We start from the raw sequence: 20,954 nt of genomic DNA on the forward strand, positions 1-20,954 counted from the left end.
GGAGATAACATGACTCTATTAGAGGATTTTCTACATGACCTATAAATGTCGCGTACTGCCATCTGTTGAGTTTTTTATTACTATGTGTGCCGGGGATGCTGGATTTCTGACCATTTAATGTATCCTCTCCTCAGTTTTACTCTCTCAATCCCCTTTATAATGGCCTGTTAATATTGGATGGCATTTTGGTTATGCTACTTTCACATGTTTTCTTATGTTATTCCTTACAATTATCAGGCATACATGAAGATCGGTGATAGTGATGCTGTGTATGGCTGTGGTTCATCTCACCTTCTCAATCCTCGTACTCGAATTCATCAATATGAGCTTGTGGGAAAATGGGAGAAAGTGTGGAACCAGGTGATGTTGGCATATGATGTGGAATTAGCGAGTGGCAACATGGATGCTACAAGAGGTAAGTTCCCTTCTCAGTTAGCTGTTGAAGAGCAGATCCAACATCATAACTTTGGTGTCCTACTACTGATCCATTGTGGCGCATATGTCTGCTCTTTTGATAGATAGCTTAGATATATACTGTATTTGTAGCAAAGTTAGGGCCCTCTATTACACTAAATCACTGCGCATGTATTTCTGTACGTAATTACAAATACAAGAAATATAAATAATAATAATAATAATAATAATAATAATAATAATAATAATAATAATAATAATAATAATAATAACTCAACTTTGAATAATGTACAGTTAAAATAAGTAATTACTGTAAATCCATTTGAACATCTTATTAATTTGTTCATTCCTTCTACAATTATCCAGCACGTAAGTGTGTTCCACTCAAAAAGTGCTCATGGCAAACCACCATAAACTTATGATGAAAGGCAATGTATCTAATGTTTGCAAGTAGCAGATTCCTTGACGCAGATACAGAGATTTTGAAGGAGAACTTGTTAACAGTATTGTGATTTATGGATAAGACATGAGCCTGGATCTTGTATTGTGGTCATGATAGGATGAGAAGTAAGAAAAAAAGTCCCTACTGTCAGCAACGCTGAAGATAATTTCCTGTGGTTTCCCATTTTCACACCAGAAATGCGGGGGCTGTACCTTAATTAAGGCCATGGTCGCTTCCTTTTCACCATAAGACCATCGCTATCATAACACATACTTGTTCAATGCGACGTGAAGCAAATTGTTAAATAAAACACGAAGTGAAAAAATACAGTTGGAAATGTTTGTGGAAAATATGTTGTGTAGAAGTGATAACGTGTGAAGTACATGGTTTTTTTTTTTTTTTTTTTTGTTGCTATTTTGCTTTACATCGCACCGACACAGATATGTGTTATGGCGACGATGGGATAGGAAATGCCTAGGAAGTGGAAGGAAGCGGCCGTGGCCTTAATTAAGGTACAGCCCCAGCATTTGCCTGGTGTGAAAATGGGAAACCACGGAAAACCATCTTCAAGGCTGCCGACAGTACATGGTGTTGTTGCACTTGAATCCGTGACATCTTCTTAAAATTGAGTGATATATAAACATTTTATTGTAGACTAAAGATGTATCTTACACAGCAGTTCGAAGCTCCCTAAGTATTTGAAGTTATTAATAATATCTACTTCTTCAGTCCACACTCGCAGGTGGAGTGCTTCAGGATTTCGACCAAACCAACTGTTTTAGTTTGGCTAATTATCATTCCCATTCTTTCAAGTTCTTCTTGACAAAGATTTAGTTTAGCTTTTACTTCTACTTCTGTCTCACCCCATAGCATAACAAAATCAGCAAATCAAATACAACTACATCTGTTGTCTGATCCTTCCTTTTTACTGGATTTTTAACCGCATCCATTATGATAATGAAGAGAAGTGGTGATAGACAACTTCCTTGTTCAACTTTCATCTTGGTTTCAAAACAACTTTACCTGTCTCTTTGAATTTGCACATAGCTGTCTGTTTCCCGATATAGTTGTTTTACAATTTACGAACTTCATCATATAGATCCATATTGATACAGTTTAAATTAAGAACTAGTGTTAGGTTTAATGGTCCACACAAACTGTGCTTTAATAACAGAATTTATTTTCATGAGACTGTGCCTTAGTGACAGAATTTATTTCATAAAAACTGTGCTTCAGTAACAAAATTTATTTTCATGACACTGTGCCTTAGTGACAGAATAGACTCAAGGTTTTGAAGTGTGTTCGCTAAGTAGGCTTGGTGCACTAGAACAGTGCATCGAACGACAGTTATTTGGATTGTTGACGATTGTTGCTACATGCACGTGGTAGTTGCGTAAATAAATACAAAGTCAGCTGATTCATTATTCCCATAATTTGTAGTCTTAGTTCCCTGCATACTTTGTACTCTCCACCTTCGTTTATTCATCGAGTAAAAGTTAATAATCAAATTCCTATATCCCAATAAAATTTGCATTTCAAGCCCCCGGCATGGTTTTGACAGAAATTATAGTAGACAACCTCTTATTCTCAGCATTTAAGGACACTTTTCTTCTCCGTCCCGTGTAGTAGGGAAAATAATACTAATCCACCAGCGGTAAAAGTTCATATAACCACACTTCAGCTGAACATTGTTGTGTAGATACAGTATATTTAGATAGTGCCGTATCTTGCCTGCTATATTCATGTGTTATCTTTCGTGTGTATCTATTAGAGCGTACTTCTAATTATAATTTGTCTAAGCATTTAGCTTTGTTGGTAATCTTTGAGTACAGTAGTTCTTGCAAATTTCATTTCTGTGTGTGCTTAGTAGTGACATACGGTACCGGTACTGGGTATTGTAATTAGGATACGTCTGAAAGTAGTTTAAAAATTACTGTAGTGTACTGTACAGTAGTATACGAGTAGCCTAATATCCTATCAGAATTTAGTGTGCTTATTTTATTATTGTAAAATATTTGTGTAGTACTGGTGTATTAGAGGTATCCGTAGAATCTCTTACTAAAATTCTGTTGTTGTAATTAGGATAGGCTTAATTGCAGTTTGGAATTGTGTAGTTCTTGTGTATTCCTTTAGATATTCAGTAATTAACAGCAGTTTTTATCCTGTTAGGGGTTGTAGGATAAAAAATAGAGTAGTATTGTAGTGGTTGTATATTAATTACCTTATAGTTGTGTGATCTTTGAGTACTATCCCATACAATATATCCCTCCATTCATTTATGTTTTGCAAATAAGTTATTTTATTTTTATTTTCATTTTTTCCCTAAAGAATGGGTAAGGAGCGCGAGTGTACGAACTGTGGGTGTGGCGAGGCATTGAGGGGTATGAGGGAGGAGTTGGAGAGTTTGAGGGAGATAATTAGGATTCTTACAGAAGACAGGAAGGAAGATAGGACTTCCGCAAACAATGTACAGGTTACAGTAGGTTTACAAGAGGGAGGGGAAGGAAAGGGGGGAGTTGTAGAAGACAGGTGGTCTAATGTTCTAAGGGGAAGGAAATTGCAGGCTAAGGGCTCTATTCAGGATCAGAATTCAAGGCAGATGTCTGTGCGAAATCAGTACGAGTCACTCCAGGTAGAACAACAGAGGGAAGATGAGGGACAGGGAACTGTTGCTGAGATGTGTGGAAGTAGGAGGAAGAGAAAAGGTAGGAAAGGGAAATGTAGAGTAGAGGATAGGAAAAGACAGGTGGAACGGGGTCATGGGAAGGAGAAACGGGAGGAGGAAGTAGCTTCTGCAGCTATCAGGAAAGATAGGGTTGACCAGAAGGGGAGGGGATCAAATGAGGTGGGTAAGGTTGAGGCTCTGGTCATGGGGGATTCCATCATTAGACACATGGGGAAAGTGTGTGGAGGAAAGGGAACCAGGGTAAATGTTATCCAGGAATTAGGTTGAGGCAGATGTTGAGGAAAGTAGAAGAGAGGGAGGAGGGGAAGGAGAAGGTGGTAGTGTTTCACGTTGGTACCAATAACGTAAGGCAAGCTGATATAAGTACCAACATAGTTGGAGATGTGTGGGATCTGGTAACTGCAGCATGGGTGAAGTTTAAGAAAGCAGGTATTGTTATTAGTGGAATACTGTCTAGGAGGGATACTGACTGGAGGGTGATTGGGGATTTAAATGAGACTATGGAGTGGGTATGTGGGAAACTGGGAGTGAAATTTCTAGATCCTAATGGGTGGGTAGGAGATAGGGATCTGCACTCAGATGGCCTTCACTTAAACCGCAGTGGTACGTATAAGTTAGGAAATTTGTTTGTGAGGGTAATAGGGAGGTACATTAAGGGAAACGGGGTGGCCTAGGGAGCGGTGATAAGGGAAGAGGGAATTGGAAATCAAGTAGGAATGACATAAAATTATTAGTGTTGAACTGTAGAAGTATTGTAAAGTAGGGAATAGAATTGAGTGATTTAATAGATATATATTAACCAGATATTGTAATAGGAGTTGAATCATGGCTGAGAAATGATATAATAGATGCAGAAATCTTCTCACGGAACTGGAGTGTGTATTGTAGAGATAGGATAGGAATGGTGGGAGGGGGAGTATTCATTCTTGTGAAAGAAGAATTTGTAAGCTATGAAAAGTTGATGAGACACATGAAATTCTAGGTGTAAGGCTCATTTCTAAAGATAATAGGCAACTTGATATATTGGGAGTGTACAGATCGGGAAAGGGTAGCACTGACGCGGATTCAGAATTATTTGATAGGATAGTCATCTATGTGGTAAACGACATGGAAAGAAATGTGATTGTAGCGGGAGATCTGAATTTGCCAGATGTCAATTGGGAAGGAAATGCGAACGACAGGAAGCATGACCAACAAATGGCAAATAAGTTAATATGGGAAGGACAGCTGATTCAGAAAGTGATGGAACCAACCAAAGGGAAAAATATCCTGGATGTGGTACTGATAAAACCAGATGAGCTCTATAGAGAAACTGAATTAATAGATGGTATTAGTGATCATGAAACTGTTTTTGTCGTAGTTAAAAATATGATAGAAAGGTAGGTCTTAAAAGTAGGACTAGTAAGCAGTACCGTATGGCTGATAAAGCAGGCATGAGGCAGTTTCTAAAAAGTAACTATGATCGGTGGAAAACGGTAAATAAGATTGTAAACAGACTCTGGGATGTGTTTAAAGAAATTGTTGAGGAATGCGAAAACAGGTTTGTACCTTTAAGGGTGGTAAGGAATGGTAAAGACCCACCTTATTATAATAGAGAAATAAAGATACTAAGAAGGAGGTGCAGAATGGAAAGAAATAGGGTTAGAAATGACTGTGGAAGTAAGGAGAAATTGAAGGAACTTACTAGAAAATTGAGTCTAGCAAAGAAGGCAGCTAAGGATAACATGATGGCAAGCATAATTGGCAGTCATACAAATTTTAGTGAAAAATGGAAGGATAAGTGTAGGTATTTTGAAGCAGAAACAGGTTCCAAGAAGGACATTCCAGGAATAATTAATGAACAAGGGGAGTGTGTATGTGAGGATCTTCAAAAGGCAGAAGTATTCAGTCAGCAGTATGTAAAGATTGTTGGTTACAAGCATAATGTCCAGATAGAGGAGGAGACTAAGGCTAAAGAAGTATTAAAATTTACATATTATAACAATAACATTTACAATAAGATAGTCCGACGCGTTGGCTGAATGGTCAGCATACTGGCCTTCGGTTCAGAGGGTCCCGGGTTCGATTTCCGGCTGGGTCGGGGATTTTAACCTTCATTGGTTAATTCCAATGGCCCGGGGGCTGGGTGTTTGTGCTGTCCCCAACATCCCTGCAACTCACACACCACATATAACACTATCCTCCACCACAATAACACGCAGTTACGTACACATGGCAGACGCCACCCACCCTCATCGGAGGGTCTGCCTTACAAGGGCTGAACTCGGCTAGAAATAGCCACACAAAATTATTACAATAAGATACAAAAGTTGAAAACTAGAAAAGCAGCTGGAATTGATAAGATTTCTGGGGATTTACTAAAGACAGTGTGTTGGGATATGGTAACCATATCTGAAACACTTATATGATTATTGTTTGGTCGGAGGAGCTATGCCAGATGAATGGAGAGTTTCTATAGTAGCCCCTGTGTATAAAACAAAGGGTGATAGACAAAAAGCAGAAAATTATAGGCCAGTAAGTTTGACATGCATTGTATGTAAGCTTTGGGAAGGCATTCTTTCTGATTATATTAGACATGTTTGTGGAATTAATAACTGGTTCGATAGAAGGCAGCTTGGGTTTAGGAAAGGTTATTCCACTGAAGCTCAACTTGTAGGATTCCAGCAAGATATAGCAGGTATCTTGGATTGAGGAGGTCAAATGGACTGTATCGTGATTGACCTGTCTAAAGCATTTGATAGGGTGGATCATGGGAGACTACTGGCAAAAATGAGTGCAATTGGACTAGACAAAAGAGTGACTGAATGGGTTGCTATATTTCTAGAAAATAGATCTCAGAGAATTAGAGTAGGTGAAGCTTTATCTGACCCTGTAATAATTAAGAGGGGACTTCCTCATGGCAGTATTATCGGACATTTATGTTTTCTTATATATATATATAAATGATATGAGTAAAGGAGTGGAATCAGAGGTAAAGCCTTTTGCGGATGATGTTATTCTCTACAGAATAATAAATAAGTTACAAGATTGTGAGCAACTGCAACGTGACCTCGATAATGTTGTGAGATGGACAGCAGGCAATGGTATGTTGATAAACGGGGTTAAAAGTCAGGTTGTGAGTTTCACAAGTAGGAGAAGTCCTGTCAGTTTTAATTACTGCATTGCTGGGGTGAAAGTTCTTTTTGGGGATCATTGTAGGTATCTAGGTGTTAATATAAGAAAAGATCTTCATTGGGGTAATCACATAAATGGGATTGTAAATAAAGGGTACAGATCTCAGCACATGGTTATGATGGTGTTTAGGGGTTGTAGTAAGGATGTAAAGGAGAGTGCATATAAGTCTCTAGTAAGACCCCAACTAGAGTATTGTTCCAGTGTATGGGACCCTCACCAGGATTACCTGATTCAAGAACTGCAAAAAAATACAAAGAAAAGCAGCTCGATTTCTTCTGGCTGATTTCCGACAAAAGAGTAGCGTTACAAAAATGTTGCAAAGTTTGGGCTGGGAAGAATTGAAAGAAGGAAAGAGAGCTGCTCGACTAAGTGGTGTGTTCCGAGCTGTCAGTGGAGAGATGGCGTGGAATGACATTAATAGACAAATAAGTTTGAGTGGCGTTTATAAAAGTAGGAAAGATTACAATATGAAGGTAAAGTTGGAATTCAAGAGGACAAACTGGGACAAATATTCATTTATACGAAGGGGAGTTAGGGATTGGAATAATTTACGAAGGGAGATGTTCAATAAATTTACAATTTCTTTGAAATCATTTAGGAAAAGGCTAGGAAAGCAACAGATAGGGAATCTGCCACCTGCGTGACTGCCCTAAATACAGATCAGTATTGATTGATTGATTGACGACAATCATTTATTTTATGTGGAACTGTGCTAATCTTCTTCTTTCGTTATGAACTGTGATATTCTGTTAACTTAAGTTACATCGACAGGTTCATCGAATGACATCATTTCATTTATGTTGAACTATGTTAATCTTCTTCTTTTGTTATTAACTGTGGAACTTGTAAATTCTACGAACTGTGTTGAGTAGTGAAGGTACTAATTCGCAAAATGTGCAGTGCAGTAAAGAAGTGTCATTGACATTCTGTGCGATGCCCATACACTTCTTTACTCCCTTCATGCGACCAAAATGGAATTAAATGTTAAATCAATAATTCCAATTTGCACGTAAACGATCATCAGGTTCGATCCTGATCCTCATTGGACCTTCAAGACTTGTCATCCGCCATGGGATGCCTCTGCTGAGAGGAGATCCGTGGTGAGGGGAAAGTGTCCGGCAACGCGGGATATCACCGACGCTGATTCCGAGAGACAGCGTCATCTTCAACCGCTGTTTGGACTTTCTCATATCCATCCTTTACATCTGTAAAAGATGATTTATTTCTTGTCTAACTTGAATAAACAGTCTTAAATAACTTATTCAAATACCCTTGTCTCTGTGGTTCCCAGCATGGACCGTACACGTCCTGGCGTCAACCCATGCTCTCCGATAAAGCTAAAGTACGGGTGTTCCTGTTACAGAGAGAGGATATAGTAAAGTGGCCCCCAAAGCCGTGGGGCTCGATTAACTAGGAAAACAGTGATAAAATTGATACCTTTACATTTGAGCACCATTCTCTAGAAACAGACTTTAAAAATAACAACTTATAAACATTTGAGATTGATTTACTCCATTCTAAAAACAGTTCACAGTGACTTTTGTAAAATTAGGAGTTGTTTCCAATGAAAGTAGCACAGAACAGTGATTAGCTTTAGAATCTAATGGCACAAATGATAATTTTTTTTTTTTTTTGCAAGTGAATTTGTAAATTATTTTCATATATATGGTCACTTAAACCTTTAAAGGCACAATAATCGACTAAGAGCAAAAACAGTATTCAAACTTCAATTATGCACAGTGTAAATATTTGTTAATCATAGAAATGTTTGATATGTATATATATATATATATATATTTTTTTTTTTTTTTTTGCTGGTAAATTTTGAGCAACCGAGCTTGATAGTTGCAGTCGCTTAAGTGCGGCCAGTATCCAGTATTCGGGAGATAGTGGGTTTGAACCCCACTGTCGGCGGCCCTGAAGATGGTTTTCCATGGTTTCCCATTTTCACACCAGGCAAATACTGGGGCTGTACCTTAATTAAGGCCATGGCAGCTTCCTTCCCATTCCTAGGCCTTTCCTGTCCCATCGTCGCCATAAGACCTACTGTGTCGGTACGACTTAAAGCCAATAGCAAAAAAAAATTTGAACATTGAACTTTATCATTGGACAATAATGGTGATCTTGAAACTTAATGAATGATTGTTTTTTCTGTTTTCTGTGAACATAACAAAATCAACATAAATAATATATTAGCTGCTATTGAGGCTTTAAAAGTCACTCTAAATGACACGATTGCTGAATCAAATGCTAACTTAGAAAGTCGTATTAATGCAACTAATATTGGCATGAATCAACTTGAAGTTAATTTAGAAACTCGTATCTCTGAATCAAATGAGGCTACTAATGCTAGTATTACCATAATGAATGCTAGTATAACTCAGCTTAGGGAAGCTAATGAAGCAACCAGTGTTAGTATTACACAGTTAACGGAATCTGTTGATAAAAAATTGGCATAAGTTAACCGTAATTTAGAACATAGACTCAGTAATGCAGGTGCCAAAATTGAAAAACGGTTTGATGAGTCTAATAAAAAGACGGAATCTAAGTTCACAGAAATTAATGAAAGATTGACACGTGACTTAGAAGCCATGAAAGAGGAAATCAAATCACAAGTAGCTGAGGACCTGAAAACTGCTTTCCCTACTTCCCAGGATCTTATCAAAGAAGTAGAAAATCTGAAAGGCTATTTTAAGGAGTCCCATGGACAGTTATCACTTACACAAGCTAAGATGGCTCCTGTACAAGACAACCTCCATGAATCTGTCAAAAATAACTTCAGGAAAATAGGAAATGAGATTAATTTGTTAAAAACTCGGCAAGAAGAGGATAAACTTTTCAAAACGCAATGCTCACACTCAGATTACTTGCATAGGTCATGATGTATCAGAAGTTTAGGCAGATTTAGAGAAGGAAGTAAAGGAAGATGAGAATTCCATACAAGGGAAAATTAAAACCATAAAACTTGAACTCAAGGGAAATATGAAATCTCTTAACAACAAGGTCTCTCAAATAGAACAAGATGTCTTATCATATAGTTTCCAAACTGTTAGTGGAGAAACCCTCAACATTTCTACAGCTTTAGAGATTACTGAAAAAAAACCGACTTAATTTTCAGGGAAAGAGGAGTACACGGCTAAAGATTTCTCCTCAATCTCGAGGAATATATCAGGAACACCGTATCAAATGGATCATCAGTTGCGCATGGCGTCCAGATTATTAAAAGGAAGGGCATTAATGTGGTATTCTACTTTTAAATTTAGTATTAGGACTTAACAAGAATTCAAGTATGCCCTACACAAGTGGTTCTGGAACGCTGAAACTCGGCATTTATTTAAACTACAATTGTATTCTTGAAAATACAATGCTGCCATCAATTCCTCATGGTATTTAGATTTCCTGATATCCCAGCTCAAGAAGACGCAGTCGACCCTCCTTTGCCGGAGCAGGAACTCATTCAAGTGGTAATGTTTCAATTTCCAGTGAATGTTCAGGAAATTGTAGTAGCGGCAGACGTACAAAATTTAGAACAGCTTGATGGTATCTTAAGGAAACTTGGTACAGCTCACACTCAAAGCTTAACAAAGTCTAGCAAGAGTAAAGAAGTCGCGATGAACTCTGTCGAAGTTAAGATAAAAGCTCGACAAAACCATGAACCTCAAGAAGAGAGGGAGTATCGTAGAGATGTACCACACCGGTTTAGAAGACATAGGAAACGTCCCTATGAGGAGAGAACTCCATTTCAATTAGGACCATCATGGAGACAACCGGCAGATCAGTCCAATAATAATAGGACTTCTCAGAAGGAAGAAATAGTGAAACGTTGGAGAGATACCCGTGAATATGTATAAAATAAGAATAGAGGAGAAGGTTTACTCGGAGCAACTTCTTTGGAATACCAGGAATAGGTTCAAAGAAGAAACGAATGGATTAAGATGATTCCCGAAACCACAGCTACCCAAAAAGAAAAAAAAAAAGAAAAAAAATCTCCAGTGAAGCAATAAGGAGATTGCCTGAAAACCCAGATAAATGAGAGGTGATCTGTAGCACCACCATAAACTACTGGTATTTGGATGATGATGACTTATTATACGAAGATTCAACACCAATACAGCCCAGAATACAACATAGTTTACCCATCATTAGCATCAAAATAGGCAACATTAATATAAGCTCATTAGTTGATTCAGTTTTACAGGCTTCTTTATTTTCCAACAAATTAATTGATATAGCACAAGGGAAGCTCCCACGCTGGTATCTTCATCTTGACGCGATGTGGGAGCTTGCGTGCCTAAGTAATCCTGAGAGCTATGCCGGCGGGAGCATAAGCTCCTGGTAGGGCCACCCAAGCCGGACAGGTCAAAGGTGATAGGCCAGACTAAGAGGGATACCCTGGTCCTGCAGGTTGGGGGTTGATCATGGGGCTAACAACCCTTTATCGGAAAAACAACTCGTTACGAAACTCACAGACAAGAATAGCCAGACTGATGATAATGGTAAACGACCCACGCGAGGAAATGGGAAATATGATATGTATGTAGCAACCTGGAATATACGACGCTGACTAAACCAGGAGCCCTAAACAATCTGAAACAAGAAATGGAGAAATATAATATTGGGAATTGCAGCAATTCAGGAAGTCAGATGGAAAGGAAATGGTGTTTTTAGAAGTGGTAGATATAGAGTTCTTCATAGTGGCGGAGCCAGAGATACAATAGGTGGCACAGGCTTCCTAGTGGATGACAGATATAAGTCAGCAGTTTTGAATTTTAAACCGGTAAATGAAAGAATATCCACTTTAAGGATGAAGGCCCATTTTTTCAATATCACCCTTGTGTGTGTGTATGCACCTACAGAAGAGGCTGAGGATAAAGAGAAAGATATGTTCTATGGACGATTGGAACAAGAAATAGAATGCATCCCAGGACAAGATGTAAAAATCATACTTGGAGATTTCAACACTAAAGTGGGTAAAGAAGAAGCCTATAGGGAGACACTTGAGAAGGAAAATTTGCATGATGAGTCAAATGATAATGGACAGAGGCTAATTGATTTTGCCATGGGAAACTCGATGGTGGTGAAGAGTACATGGTTTCAGGGAAAGAATATACGGAAAGCCACTTGGTGTTCACCAGATGGTGTCACCTTTAATCAAATAGACCATGTAGTAATCGATAGGAGACATGCATCTGACATACTACAAGTTGACAGTTGTAGGCGAGCTGATTGTGATTCGGACCATTACTTGGTACGGATAAAATACAGGCAACGTATTGCAACTTACAGATCTGCTAAGAAAGGGAAAGCTCCAAGGAGATATATGGTCTCAAAATTGAAAGATAAAAAAACTGCGCAACTATATGAATGCAGGTTGGAGAAGAAATTGGAGGCTAAACAGCAAAGCTGGGCAGTGGAAAACATCGAAGGAAAGTGAATTTTATTGAGGGATGCATTGCAGGAAACTGCGGATGAAGTACTAGGAGTGGAGGTAAAGACTGAAGGGCAAGGATGGTTTGATGATGATTGCAGAAGAGCAGTTGAGGAGAGAAATGAAGCAAGGAAGAGAATGTTTAGCAGGAAAACAAGAACATATGTAGAAGAATTTAAGAAGAAGAGGAAAGAGGCAGACAGAATTTGTAGGAGAATGAAGAGAGAGGCAGAGAGGAAATGGATTACAGATTTGGAGGAAGAATATGATATGCAAGAAGTACGGAAGTTCTATGGATTTATTTATTTATTTGTTTGTTTGTTTGTTTGTTTGTTTGTTTGTTTGTTTGTTCGTTCGTTCGTTCGTTCGTTCGTTCGTTTGTTTGTTTGTTTGTTTATTTGTTTATTTATTTATTTATTTATTTATTTATTTATTTATTTATTTATTTATTTATTTATTTTAGCAGTGGCGAATAAAAGACTTACAGAAAGGTTTTCAACCACATGCTGTATTCTGTAGAGATAAAGAAGGAAACATGATTGGGGGAAGAGACCGGATTCTTAACCGATGGGCGGAATACTTTAGTGAACTGTTGAATGTGGCTGCAGAGACGATGAGATTGGAAGAAGAGGATGGGCAGCCTTGGCAGGATCCTAGCCTAGATTTAAAACCAGTGCCTGTACCATCTGTAGAAAAAGTGAGGACGGCAATTAAGTACTTGTAGAATAATAAGGCTCCAGGAAGTGATAACATTTCAGCTGAGATGATTAAATACGGGGGTGAACAGTTGACGCAACTTGTTCACCAACTAATTGTGGAAGTTTGGGAAACAGAACAAATGCCAGAGCATTGGAGCTTAGCAATTATTTTCCCAATTCATAAGAAGAAAGATAAAGCAAATTGTGAAAACTATAGAGGTATATCTTTGCTTAGTGTGGTTTATAAGGTCTTAGCCAAGGTTTTGTCTATGAGACTCACTCCACTGGTTGAGCAGATACTAGGAGATTACCAAAGTGGCTTTCTACAGGGTAGATCAACAACAGATCACATCTTCACTGTCAGGCAAATAATGGAGAAATGCCATGAATATAATGTGGATGTGCATCAGCTGTTTGTGGTTTTTCAGCAGGCTTATGATAGTGTGAAGAGAAGGAAACTGTATCAAAAAATGATGGACATGGAGTTCCCAACTAAATTGATAAGACTGGTACAAATGACCCTAACAGGTACGAAATGCATGGTTAAAATAGAAGCAAATCTTACTAAAGAGTTTGAAGTAAACCAAGGTTTGCGGCAAGGGGATGTGTTATCTACCCTGTTCTTCAATGTGGTTTTGGAGCGTGTGATGAGAAAGGTGGAGGTCAGTAATCCAGGCGGTACGCTGTTCAACCGTGTAACACAGAATCTGGTGTATGCTGATGATGTTGATATGCTGTCTAGAAGATTGAAAGACCTAGAGGAAGGACTGGATAGATTAGAAAAGGAAGGAGGAGAAATGGGCCTAAGAGTGAATAATGCCAAAACTCATTACTTGTTTGCATCTAGGAGGACCGTAGTAAGGGAAGACAAGTGCATAAAATTAAATGGGATTAACTACGAGAGATGTGAAAAGTTTAAGTATTTAGGAGTGCTGGTGACAAAAGATAAAGCGAGGATTGCTGCGGGCAGTAGGGCTTACTTAGCTTTATTGAAAGTGTTTAGATCACGCAGCCTTGGTAGAAGATTAAAGTTGACAGTCTATCGAACAGTATTATGACCAGTGGTAACTTATGGCTCTGAAACATGGACAATGACCAAAAATAGATGAAGAACTGTTGAACAGATGGGAGAGAAAAATACTGAGAAAGATTTTTGGCCCAGTGAAGGAAGGGGAATTGTGGAGAATAAGGAAAAACAAGGAATTGGAAGAACTCTATGGACATCCAAGTATCGTAACCGAAATAAAAAGCAACAGATTAAGGTGGTTGGGACACGTGGAGAGAATGCCAGATAATAGGGCTGTTAAGAAGATCTATAAGGGAAATCCTTGTGGTAGAAGATGGAAAGGAAGACCCCGGAAAAGATGGCTGGATGTTGTGGAGGAGGATTTAAGAAAGATGGGAATAAGAAGATGAAGGAGGTGTGCAGAAGATCGTGAAGATTGGATTACAATCGTCAGAGAGGCCAAGGCCCTACAAGGGCTGTAGCGCCGAGTAAGTAAGCACAAGGGAAGACTGACATTTCGATCATACCTGTTGCTCAGGTTAACGTGAAAGGAATTGTTCCAGACAAGGCCATCAAATATAAATGCCAGGCATTTGTTGAACTGGAGATTGGAGGTGTCAGATTTCAACATGTGTTCCTAATCTTGAACCAGATGAAGTTCAACATAATTCTAGGAACCAATTTTCTCATACAACATGGAGAAATCATTGATTATCCTGACAGCTCAATAAAGGTCTATAATTCGTCGCCATAAGACCTATCTGTGTTGGTGCGACGTAAAGCCACTAGCAAAAAAAAAAAAAAAAACAAAGTTCTATAATGTCTAATCTATAGAGCTACAGCTGGTTAACATTGATAATGTGAAGTATTAGGGATTTGATTCCCCAGTGGAGATAATCGAAGGCAAGATGAGCTCTGCCTGTCGAAGAAAATATTCACGAAGAGGTAGAACCTGAGAAAGTGGAACCCATTGAGGACCAGGAAGCGTCCATCATCGATGATGAATTTAATGAGCGTCACTACGACTTCAACATGTATTCCAGTGTGGCTGAAAGCCCAGAATTTGATAAAGAAGTGGCAGAGGCAACCCAAGAGATTTTCAGGAGATTCCCAGATGTTTTCGATGACAAACCCGGTGTCATTAAGGATGTTGAACACCATCTAAATGTGACAGACACTTCACATTACAAGAAACAGCCTTACCCAATACTTGAAAAATACTTAGAAGAGGCTCGAGTTGTAATCAAACAAATGGAGAGCAATGGTATTATTTCAAAATGCGTCACATCTTACATTAATCTCTAGGCCATCGTAAGGAAATCAAATGCCTAAAAGCTGGAAAAAATGAACAGTGATGTCGAGGGAGTATTTAATGCCGCAAAACTCAAGAAATACTTTGAAAGGACCTAGTCAAAAAGAAAATTTTATACCAATTTTCTTTCTCCTTATTAGGGGGGGGGGCTGGATGAAATGGGAATGTCACAGCGACATTTGTTATCAAAGTGTTTCTGGTGCATACAAGCACAACTTATAACAACAGCTGTACAAAAGGTTTGAAGAGACCACTGTGTGCGCAGGTGACGGATGTAGCAGCTATTAACATAACCTGCTTGCTGATGGAAAGCCAGCCAAGGAGATGACGTAGCTATCGAAGATTCGATTACTTCCATCTCATGATTTCCAGAACCGAATGTGATACAAACATTCCAATTACATCATTGTGTAACCCATAGCAACAGAGGGTAGAATACCAAATTTCATTAAAATCGATGGTGGGATAACCGAGAAAGCCAGCCAAGGAGATGACGTAGCTATCAAAGATTCGATTCCTTCCATCTCATGATTTCCAGAAATGAATGTGATACAAACATTCCAATTACATCATTGTGTAGCCCATAGCAACAGAGTGTAGAATACCAAGTTTCATTAAAAACCGACGGTGGGATAACCGAGAAGTTGAAGATACAAGATTGACGAATCAGAAGCCACGATTCCCGGACTACGGGTATAAAAGGAGCTAGTTGAGTTAGCTTAAATCAATATCTCTGTGTATTCCCAGCTACCTTGGTGTGCAGATCAGCTGTAGAAGATATCGTTCAGAGATCGTTACTCTGTTTGGCAGGCTGCCGATGGTAGTTGTGTTTACAGAAAGCACAACTGTCTGTGGAAGTACAAATTTCTAAGTGTCGAAGGTGGAAACTTTGAACTCTATTTTTGTGCGAGATAGGAAGTGATATATTATCTTGAGTAGTCAACAGCTCATAGACTTGTGTATTAAAACTTGAACAGTTCAAGTAATTAACATTCTTGAGAACGGGACTAAATTCTTTGAGCGAATAATCGTAAATTATTATCAACTTGCATAAACTGGGCGGACTCGTCACATAGTAGTTTATCGTCATGTTATTGTACATATTCAGGGAAGTGATAGTTCAGTTACAAACGAGACCATTTGACTCATGTCAGTCTTTCACAACGAACTGTATCATAATCATTTCTAAAGACTGTGTCGTATATTTGTTGAACAGTGTTAATTTCCTTCCTTTGAACTATGCTGATCACGTTATAATCATGCCTTTTAGTTTCTTAAGACTGTGCCTTAATGACTTAATTTATTTAGTAAAAACTGTGCTTTAATAACAGATTTATTTTCATGAGATTGTGACTTAGTGACAGAATTTATTTTGTAAAAACTGTGCCTTAGTGTGACAGAACAGACTCCAGGTTTTTGAACTGTGTTCGCTAAGTAGGCTTGGTGCACTAGAACAGTGTATCGAACAACAATAATTTCATTTATGTTGAACTGTGTTAATCTTCTTATTTCGTTATGAACTGTGGAACTTGTAAATTCTACGAACTATGTTGAGTACTAATTTGCAAAACGTGCAGTGCAGTAAAGAAGTGTCATTGACATTCTGGGCAATACCTATACACTTCTTTACTCCCTTCATGGGACTGAAGTGAAATTAAATGCTAAATCAATAATTCCACATTGCACGTAATCGATCATCAGGCGTCAGACTCTCTGGTTCGATCCCAATCCTCATTGGACCTTCAAGACCTGTCAACCGCCGTGAGATAACGTGGTGCCATGGTGCTTAGAGGAGATCCATGGTGAGGGGGAAGGAGTCCGGCAGAGCAGGGCGTCTTTTGCAAGTAATCAGCTTCATTTTCCATATCAAACTCTAATCACAGAGAGTTACAATAATTGAAAATCTCCCACCTTTTTGATACTTTTTATTTGCTTGTTAGCAAATTATTAATTATAAACAGTACATGTTTTGTTCTCACTTAACAACAGCTGAAGATGTTCTCAAGTGAGAATGAAACATGTACTGTTTATAATTAATAATTTGCTAAAAAGCAAATAAAAAGTATCAAAAAGGTGGAACATTTTCAATTATTGTAACTCTCTGAGAGCAGGGCATCACCGATGCCAAGAGACAGCATCACTTTCAACCACTGTTTGCATTTTCTCAAATCTATCCTTCACATCTGTAAAAGGTGGTATATTTCTTGTCTAACTTGAATAAACAAAGACTTAAATTTGGAGGTAAAATTCAAATACCCTTCTCTCTATGGCTCCTAGCATGAACCGTATATGCCCTGGTGTCAACCCATGCTCTCCAATAAGCTAAAGTACGGGTGTTCATGTTACAATATGCTTGTGACTTTAAGCATTTTTGGATGTTTTAGCATCCCACATCTCGGACGCCTTCACCTGAATCCCTAGAAAACAATGGTATCTGCACTCCACCTACACAACAGGCTGTTAAATTACAAACCAAATGATATGTCCAGAAACCAGGTACTCCCATATTGTAGTACACCAAAATACTTGGGAATAACGCTAAATAAAATTCTGACCTTCAAGCAGCATCTCTTGAATGTGGCTGCTAAAATCAAAACTAGAAATAATATTCTACAAAAACTTGCTGGTGCATCATGGGGTGCTAATATATCCAACAATGCACAGCCTTAGCCCTATCATATTCTGTTTGGTCCAACCTGGATCAATAGTGCTCACACTAAGAAAATAGATGTACTAATCAACCAAGCTATGTAAATGATTATGGGATGTATTCGGAGTACAAACACACTATGGCTACCTGTTCTCAGCAGTATTCCACCTCCATCCCTATGAAGATCAGAAGATTTTCTAACAGTATGGAAAAACATTCAACAGAATCCAGAGCTACTCATTCACCAAGATATTGCACAAACAGAACATCAACACTTGAAATGAAGGAAACTACCATGGCACATAGCAGTTAACCTTGAAAGATTCTCCTTCAAATTTACCAGTTCATAGAAAATTCAGTGGAAGCAGTCGTCAGTAATCAATATACATCTAGTTGAAGACCCTTCTAAGTGAATACAAGGATTTGACCTTCCCAGACATAAGTGGAGGATCATCAACTAGATCCAAACCGGGCAAGGCAGATGTGGATATCTGCTACACAAATGGGGATGGGCAACCTCTGCAAATTATGACTGTGGTGCCTCCTTGCAGACTGTCCACCACATTGTCACTGACTGTCCTCTTCATGCTTTCAGAGGAATGATAACGGACATCCAGTTGTAGTTGTCGAATTGTAAGATTGTACGAGCTTGTGACTGCATATTTGTCCACAAACTTTGTATATATGTAAATAACTTTGATTCATCATACGATAAGCGCCTTTACCATTTCCCTCGCTTTTATGTTGATGTCTTAAATGCTCAGACAGTTGCTGCATTGGTTTTTGCAATCTTGACACTGCCATAAATACTTTTCATTGCTTTTCTGAAAACTGTTCACGGATAATTTTCCATTTTCACTCTGGGAGGGTGATGGTTTATAGGAACTGGAACTGGTTGCCACGTTGTGTGTTGCACCTCCCAGCATATCTCTACCTTAAGATAAAGTGTCCGACATTCCATCACTCTGTCACATCACATGACAGCAACGCCTCAGACATGTTGCTCCAGCAATGCGTCTGTCAATGCACTTTGGAGGTGTGTTGTTTGCTGGACAATTCTGCATCACCTCATTCACCAGTATCTGTACCACACCATGAAGTTACAAGTCATTTTGCTAAATACACAAAAGTGAACACACATTCCACATACATCGTTAGCATAGGAACAGGCACATGCCACATATCAGACTGCTGAGTACACAAGGCAGGATTCTTACCAGACATGCATGGTATCACAGTGACATCATGACCTTCAGATTCAGCGTGTTTCGCACGGTATGGCTGGAGACATTACAGTTATGTGCCCTACCAAATACTTTCATACACCAATACCGGACAGCTGTATCTCAACAACATTGAGTGGAGTGCGAACAGCGATGGTGGTGACATCTAGCGTGTTGGTGTGAACTGCATAATTGTCTGTGCTACAGCTGAGAGGAATGCACCACACTCATTGGAAATATTTTTGTTAAAATAATTGAATAATCACAATAATTAAGAATGAAATTTTAAAATATGAAATTCCTCCTACGTAAACCTCCAAGTGAGCATTATGTTAGCCGTGCCTTTCGCTATGTCTTAAAAATTATAAAGCAGAATCTGTTTGAGGATCCACCCAGCCTCTGGGGAAATACTTAATAACTACACTCTCCTCTTCTTTCTAACCTTTTCTCAATTACCTAGCACAGGATTTTGTATGGACTTAGCCTAGTTTTCCAGTCGGATGCCTTTCATAACAGCAATCATATGTGGAGCGATATATACCGTATTCACTAGTGTTTTTGTGGTTGTGTTTTGCATGATGTGTTGTATATACTTGAAGATGCGTATGAATACGAACACAAACCCGTAGCCCTCGATCTACAGGAAATAACAGACGCGATTAAAATCTCCGACTTAGCCGGGAATCGTACCAGGGCCCTCTGAACCGAAGGTCAGTACGCTGACCATTCCGTGGTGGTGATTATTTTAAAAGGATGTACAACTGGCCAGCCGTCCTCTATTAACACTAATCAGAAGGGAAATGGGCCGGCCCCATGGTGTAGGGGTAGCGTGCGTGCCTCTTACCCGGAGGCCCCGGGTTCGATTCCCGGCCAGGACAGGGATCTTTACCTGGACCTGAGGGCTGGTTCGAGGTCAACTCAGCCTACGTGATTAGAACTGAGGAGCTATCTGATGGTGAGATAGCGGCCCCGGTCTAGAAAGCCAAGAATAACGGCCGAGAGGCTTCGTCGTGCTGACCACATGACACCTCGTAATCTGCAGGCCTGTAGTGCCAAGGGTTTTGGTTTTAGAAGGGAAATGGAAGAGTCCAACACTCCAAAGAAAGAAGGTATCATAAATGGGGGGGGGGGCACGAAGAACTAACCAATCAGCCAAAGAGCCAATGGGGGCAGATAACCTAACAACATCCATGATTTATTAAGATTTTGGGAAAGAGAAGAAGCTGTAATTAAGAAACAGTAGTTTGGTCCATTATGTTGACTTCTTTCTTCTTCTTCTTCTTCTTCTTCTTCTTCTTCTTCTTCTTCTTCTTCTTCTTCTTCTTCTTCTTCTTCTTCTCCTTCTTCGGTACGACCGATCTTTCCGAACTCTACAGAGCAACTCAACCTCACGCTGCTATCTCGCTTTTGCCGTTCTTTGAATTTTCTGTTTTACCTCTGAAGACAAAAATACAAAATATATAACACATATTGGGGTTACGTGAGTGAACTACGATGTTCATGACAAGGATGAAGGGTCCAGAATTTCCTAAAGTCTCTTTCACAAATTAATGCATGAAGAATTACCATACACACGTTTTAAATTAATTGGACTGGTGCTCAAGCCTATGCCAATAATGCACTGAAATAATTTTCTTACGCCGGACTGAGTGGCTCAGACGGTTGATGCGATGGCCTTCCGATCCAATTTGGCAGGTTCGATCCTGGCTCAGTCCGGTGGTATTTGAAGGTGCTCAAATACGCCAGCCTCGTGTAGGTAGATTTACTGGCATATAAAAGAATTCCTGCGGGATTATATTCCGGCACCTCGGTGTCTCCGAAAACCGTAAAAGTACTTAGTGGGACGTAAAGAAAATTATTATTATTTTCTTACAGTAAAAGAAAAGGTGACTGGATTTGAAACTCATGGCTTTGAATTTTC

General features: G+C 39.0%; 1 protein-coding gene across 1 annotated transcript in view; it reads left to right on the forward strand.

The window, feature by feature from the left end:
- LOC136863856 (serine-protein kinase ATM) overlaps positions 1-20,954 on the forward strand; it is a 570,640-nt gene that overhangs the window by 530,063 nt on the left and 19,623 nt on the right. The window contains exon 38 of the mRNA XM_068226546.1: positions 238-415. Within this exon, the coding sequence (XP_068082647.1) occupies positions 238-415 (178 nt within the window). The remainder of the gene's footprint in view (positions 1-237; positions 416-20,954) is intronic.

The sequence above is a fragment of the Anabrus simplex genome, chromosome 1, assembly GCF_040414725.1.
Source record: "Anabrus simplex isolate iqAnaSimp1 chromosome 1, ASM4041472v1, whole genome shotgun sequence".
Lineage (NCBI taxonomy): Eukaryota > Metazoa > Arthropoda > Insecta > Orthoptera > Tettigoniidae > Anabrus > Anabrus simplex.